This window comes from Tetrao urogallus, assembly GCF_951394365.1.
Source record: "Tetrao urogallus genome assembly, chromosome: 13".
NCBI classification, from domain to species: Eukaryota; Metazoa; Chordata; class Aves; order Galliformes; family Phasianidae; genus Tetrao; species Tetrao urogallus.
The window spans coordinates 18,802,990-18,809,468 of NC_136826.1; the positions used below are offsets into that span (position 1 = coordinate 18,802,990).

The window sequence follows — 6,479 nt, forward strand, 5'->3', positions numbered from 1 at the left end:
CTAGAATATACAGAAGAGCACAGGCAGCCCTGAAGCTGTGAGCGAGTTGGTCTGTTTCATAGCTTCAGGTTTTGTTGCTTGTTCTCAGTGACACTCCAATCCCAAGTGCTCCCACAGGCCGTACTCACTGAAGATAGAAATCCTGGCTCTGCTGAGGCTGGGGCAGCTCTGCTGTTGTTTTCAGCTGAGACATGAATCCCCACAGAAAGGCTCTGGCTGTATTTTGCCAGGAGATGGGTGCAGTTCTGCCAGCCCTCCAATGCTGCTGTGAGTGAGTCCATTCCACAGTGAAACTTCTGCAGTGCAGGAGACAAGCAGCACTCGGGCATCCCCTGTCTGGGATGCAGCTCCACGGCTCTTGTCAGAGCTCAGCTGCCACCTCCCTGAGCTGGGGCTTCTCTCTGTCTAACGGTCTGGGATGTCCCAGGATCCAGCTGGTGTAGCAGAATACTCTGACTGACTGCCAGACTGGCTTCAGTGGTCACTGTGTCCGGCTTCATATTGGAGATGACATTTTTTCTTCCGCTGTGAGTAACGCAATGTGGCAGCAAAAGCACAGCTCCTCTACAGCCTTTCCCAGAAAGCCTCTTCTCTGCTTCCTGAGCTCTCAGTGCAGACTGCTGCGTGGGTGAGATCAGGCAGCCTCACTGCTGCCAAAGTGACATTCTTGGTGCATAAGAAGTGCAGGCTGTCTGCTGGCCGGTGTAGAAGCTTTTGCCCAGAAAAGGGCACACTACTCTACCAGAGTGTTGGGACTTGTGTGAACTCTGCTTTCCCTTCCTCTCTTCAGGTACCAACACCTCCCAGACACGATGGGCTGCCAGGAGACTGAGTACCTGGACGAGCACGGGAAGTGTGTGCCGTGCAGGAGCTGCATGCCTGGGCAGGAGCTCTCCAAGGTAAATGGCCTTTGAAGAACCAGGAATCACCCAGCACCAAAGTTTTTGCAGTGCAGGGTGGATTCTTTGCTAATTCTTGTCAAGGGGACAATCTTGGATTTCTGTCTGTTGGGAGGAGCTGACACTCGATAGGAAGGGAAGGTGAAGGGTTTCACTCACCTTGGATGGAAGGGCAAGAAGGTGGAAGCAAAAACTGGGGTGGATTCCATGCTGCTGTTATATTTGTCCTCATTCCTTTTTGCCAAAGAAAATCTGTTTCCTTCCAGTCAGTGGCCCATGTATGGCTGCCTTTCTGTAGCCCTTCCCAGAAAGCTGCTCTCTCTTTCCTGAGCTCTCAGCACAAGCCAGGCTGCAGGCTGGTGGGCATGGTGAGGCACTGCTGCATGGGCCCAGCTGTGGCACCAGGCTGTGTCCTGACTCCAGCAGTCCCTCTGGGTCAGCCCTGCAGGGTGTTCCTGCCCTCTGGCATATGCTGCAGGGACCAAGGCTGCCCGTGAGCCACTGCCATCAAAGCACAGCCTCCCCACAAGACCAGGTGTGAGGCTGCCTGCTCTCGGCTTTCTCTAGAGAAGAGGTGCTGTGCTCTCAGTATCACTTTGGGTCCTGAAGCATCTCCTCACTGCCATAAACCAAACCTCGTGTCTTGCAGGACTGTGGTGATGGCGTGGGGGGGGATGCGCAGTGCGTTGCTTGCCCTCCCAGGAAGTTTAAGGACAGCTGGGGCCATCATGGCTGCAAGCCCTGCCTGTCCTGCGCCCTCATCAACCGCATCCAGAAGTCCAACTGCACGGCGACAGCCAACGCGGTGTGCGGGGAGTGCCTGCCAGGGTGAGTGGGGCCGGGCTGGGTTCAGTGCCGGTGGCACCAAAGGGAGCATGCAGGCAGGGGTTGGCGGGGAGTCTTTGGTGGAGGGCATTTGTCTTGCGGTGCCCTCTGCGATGAGCCCTGGTGGTCCTGAGCGGCGAATCTTTGAGGACACAGCAATCGGAGCTACCAGAAGGGAGCTGGGAGCTCCCAGCAGAGCAAAGCACTGGAAGGCTTCAGTCTGAGCTGTGGGCAGCAGGGTGGCCGGGCCCCAGGGGACGAGTGGCTGCAGACCACTGCAATTAGCGGCCTCCAAAGAAGAGGGTGGGAACCACACCCTGAGCGCAGCATAGGAGGACATTGTGGTTTCTGTGGCTGTTGATCTCGGCTGATTTTTTTAAGGAGTTTGTGAAGCCAGGACTGCTCTGTACAGACTGCCCATGAAGGACCACAGAGCTGCAGATGGTTTGCTCGTGAGCAGTGTGGTTTGTAACAGAGGAATGTCAGAGCTCAGGATTTTGAGTTTCTTCCCAGATGGAGTTGCTGGCTGAAGTTTTTTTTGTGGTTTCGTGGAGCCATTAATCACCACCGCCTCTGTTAGCGAGACCCAGGGAGGGGGAGGGAGGCTGTCTCTGGATGATGTCACTCCTTGGCAAAACAGCTACAGAAGTGAAGAGTAGCTCTGAGCGCTGCTTAGCTGGCGTCTGAGGGAGTCGTGGTGCCTGGAGCCATCCCGGCATGCTGCAGCATGAAGGAGCTCTCAGCTGCTGCCTGCAGCAGGGCCGGCTCTGACCCTGCTGACAACCCGCTCTGCTCTCTCACAGGTTTTACCGCAAGGCACGGCTCAGTGGGCAGCTGGACTGGGAGTGCATCCCCTGTACCAAGCAGACACCCTCCTCCGAGCCCCAGTGTAGGTGGCACGGCCCTGCGAGTGCGGGAGGTGGGAGGGCAGGGCAGGAAGCCACACAAAGCTGGCATGAGCATGTCAGAGCTGCTCAGGTGTGCTCCTGCACCATTGTAGAGATGCTGTTTGCTCTCTGCAACACTGAGCCTGTGTCCCACATGGACGTGCTGGAAGAAGTGTGTTCACTACATGTGAAGGGGGATGGGGCAGGGAGGGTGGTCTGAAGCATTGCACCCTCTGGTCAGGCTGTAAAGCTCAGACTGCTGTGTGCAGGTCGGTCCAGAACAAACCTGGTGAAAGTGGCAGTCCCCACCGTGCCGCCACAGGACACAGCCCTGCTTGCTCTGACCAGCAGTGCCCTGGTCATCATCGTGCTGGTGCTTCTGGCCCTCTCCATCATTTACTGCAAGCGGTTCTGGAAGAGCCAGTGCCAGCGAGGTGAGTCTGTGCATGCCACGCATGTCTCCCTTCTGCCTTTGCTGTTTGCACACGTTCCAGGCCCCTTCCTTGCTGGGTAGGGCATTGCCTCGAGCCTTGAAAGTCAACCAAACATTCCTCTGCTCACAGAGAATAAATACCTCATCCTGCTTCTTAGGAGGTTTCTCTTTTGCTTTCTTGTGTCTGCACAAGGATACTGAGGAGCCTCCCTGGCCCCTGTACCATAAGCAGCAGTAGAATGTAATTTCACTGTCAAAGTTGGCATTCTCTCTTGCTGTGGTGTCTCAAGGGCAGGTGGATGCTGAGTGGTTCTTGCAGGATGAGGGCTGGGAGGCGCTGAGGTGGGAGGGAGTGCTGCATGGCCCCACACGGGGGTGTCGGAGCGGCCGGGTGTTGGAGGTCCTCTCAGGCTGACATTCCCTGCAGCTGAGGGCATGCTGGGGCCACAAGCCAAGCCCTTGCTCACAGTGTTTCTTCTCTATGTCCAAGTCTTCCTGCGGACGCAGAACTTCTCAGGCCAGCGCGCGATGTTCCCCACCTCAGCAGTGCCCGGCAGGTTTCTATGTGAGGAGCAGATGTCCGGTCCCTGCTGCCTGGGCATGAAGAACCTCAGCCCCTGCTACAGGCAGACAGAAGGTACCGTGGCTCTGTGTGCTCTGAGGGAAGGGTGGATGCGCTGGGCTCCCAGTCTCACTGTCTTAAGAAGTGCTGAGGCTTTGTGAAGGGGCAAAGAGCTGGATAGTTTGGTGCTTCTCTTAAAAACCACATACAAGTTTTGTACCAGGCGCGCTCAAATTGGGCTGCAGCTGCTCCCAGCCTCTGCCCAGCTGTGTCCTTGCTGTCATAGGGGTGGCACAGACAGGACGGAGCTTTGCAGAGGGGCTTTTGAGCCTCTCTGTGCTGGGCAAAGGACTGAGGGTGCGGTTGGGAGGTGGGACGGGCAGGGCTGGGTTGTACTGAGCTGCAGTCTTTTCCAATTCCAGGCCCAGTAGAAGCGGTTCAGTTCATTTCAGAGGGAGAAGCCATCGGTCTCCAGCTGCCACCTGCCCAGCCTGAGCTGGAGCTGCCACCGGCCGTGGCGGGCAGCCCTGTGCCCAAGGGCCAGCTGGCCAGGAGCGGCCTGGAGAGCCAGCCGCTGATGCGGGGCTGTGCTGAGCGCCGGGCCACCGCCATGGCCACCTCCGACCTCAGGTCGGGCCCAGCAGAAGCCCTGGCCCCGCTCTCCTCCTGCGCCTCTGAGATGCAGCACAAGTGGCCGCACACCCCGGTGGAGTGCACCGAACTCGACCTGCAGAAATTCTCCTCCCAGATGGAGTTTGTGGGCAGTGAGCGGTCGGAGCAGGCGGGGAGCCAGGCAGCCCCCAAGGAGAATGGCAGCGCGGCACTGGAGGCCGGCAGCGGGCTCAGCATGGGCCCGGTGGGGGACGTGTCCACTGCCATGCAGAGCCCTGCCCTGCAGAGCCCTGCTGCCGAGAGCAGGGAGCGGCAGGTAAGTCAGCACCGTGAGCTGCCCTCACACAGCCTGTGCCTCGGGATGGAGGTTGGTGCTCAGGGAGCGCGGGTTCCTGGGAGCTGGGATCACTGCATCCGGGGTAACTGTGGTAACCACCACAGCCAATTTGCCAGCTGTTTCATGGCTTGCTTGGAGCGGGTGAGGACGCTGTCTCTGGGCCAGGCAGGGGCCCTGGAGCAGCTGGTTAGCTTGGTAACTCGCACAGGTTAGCTTGTGACGAATCCCATCATTAACATAACTGAAGTTCAGAAAATGTCTGCTTTAAAATAATATAAAAGCATTTATTGGCTATTTACTAGCCTAGCTCCCAGACTGTGCTTGTGGAAGCAGTTTGCTGCTGGGGAGCCCAGGAACATCCCTCAGAGGCTGTTAGCTCACAGGGCAGCAGTGCTGGAAGGACAAGTGCCGATCCTTCAAACCTCCATGATGGGCCTTGGAGCAGTGATGGGCATCGCTGCTGCTGTCACTGTCCCTAACCTTGGAATCTTTATCTTGCCAGGTGAATGATGCCCAGAGCCTTGTGACTCAGATCAGCAGTACAATGAAGGGTAAGTGGCTTCCAGACTCATCTTTGTTCACTATATATTGAGGTAGCAGATAGATTTCACAAAGGAGCTCCTCCAAAAGCCCATCCTGGCTGCATGGAGGTGCAACTCACCACAGAAGTTTGGCTACCTTTCATAACCTTTAGTTTCCAGGGCAGATTTTCTGTAGTACTGCCTGAAGTGGCTTGAGGGTGGATTGTCACTGTTACCAGCCTCTCCAGGATTGACCCAGCTCTGTGCTGTTGTGCTCTGAAAGCAATGTTGGAGGAGAAACCTGCTGTGGCAGGTAGATGTTCTACCTGTTCATCAGGGATGGGGCTTGAATCTGGCTACTGTTGATTTTTCACCCAAGCTGGACACGCTTTCTAACCCCACTTCGCTGTATTGCCATCCCCAGGTCTCCCTGTTGCAGATCTGCCCCATTCCTTGGTACAGTCACTGGCTTTCTTGTTAGACCCTTCCTTGAACGGCGTGAAGAACTTCAGCCACGTGGCTCTGGAGCTGGGAGTCATGCCTCAGTTGCTGGGCCGGATTTCTGGATTTGAGCAGCTCGTCGCTCACCTCACCTACTCGGGAGACACCGTCACCATCCCTCGGCTGGCCCAGGCTCTGCAGCGGCTGCAGCGCTTCGACGCCCTGCTTCTGCTGTGCGACCACTTTGCTCTCAGCCAGATCCAGGGCCGCCAGTGCTAGGAGAAGTCAGGGAAGGGACAGAGGAAACTGCAAGCACTGTGTGTACTGGTACGGGAGAGGATCTGGTAGCCCTGTGGTCACGTCATCTCTCTAAAGTGCATGTGGGAAGTATATGGAGATGGTCTTTGCATTGTGGAATAGAAGCATGCAAGGAGGAGCATCCTTCCTAGGTGAAGAGCAGAGGAGCTGGGGAGGTGACAGCACTGCATTCTCACAGCTCTCACTCCTGGGGAGGTTGTGCTCGGCTCCTGCAGTTCTTTTTTCTTCAGCTGTACTTACTCCCATGTCCAGCAGCATAGCAATGTCACAGTTGCTGTGCCTGTTGGTGGGTAGTAAGCCCAGTTCTTTGCAAGCTGTTGGCTTTGGAATCAGTTCTGTGAGGTCCTTGGTCATGGCAGATTGCCTTCCCAGCTCCTTCCTCTGCCTGAGCAACAAGCCATAGGGGTCTCTGGAGGCCTCGGGGTGTCTTCCACACCAACAGTGCTGATGTTTGCTGGCTTCTCCTCAGTTGTGTACTGCTCACTGACAGGGCCAACAATCACTTCTCTCCCATTCCAGTTTTTCAGAACTTTTTCCTTTGGCCCCTACTTTGTTTTTCTGGATTCCTGTTCCTACTTTGAGTTGAATCTCTGTTCTCTGTATTTTGCTCTCTGTGCACTGGAGATGCAGATCCTGGAGGAGGA

At 56.3% G+C, this 6,479-nt stretch overlaps 1 protein-coding gene across 1 annotated transcript; it reads left to right on the plus strand.

Moving 5' to 3' along the window:
* Positions 1-812: 812 nt before the first annotated feature.
* EDA2R (ectodysplasin A2 receptor) lies at positions 813-5,796 on the plus strand (the record flags this gene model as incomplete). Its single annotated transcript, XM_079541874.1, has 8 exons — positions 813-899; positions 1,549-1,727; positions 2,528-2,613; positions 2,881-3,045; positions 3,535-3,681; positions 4,029-4,534; positions 5,058-5,106; positions 5,501-5,796. The coding sequence occupies 8 exons, from the start codon at positions 813-815 to the stop codon at positions 5,794-5,796; spliced, it is 1,515 nt and encodes a 504-aa protein (XP_079398000.1).
* Positions 5,797-6,479: the final 683 nt, after the last annotated feature.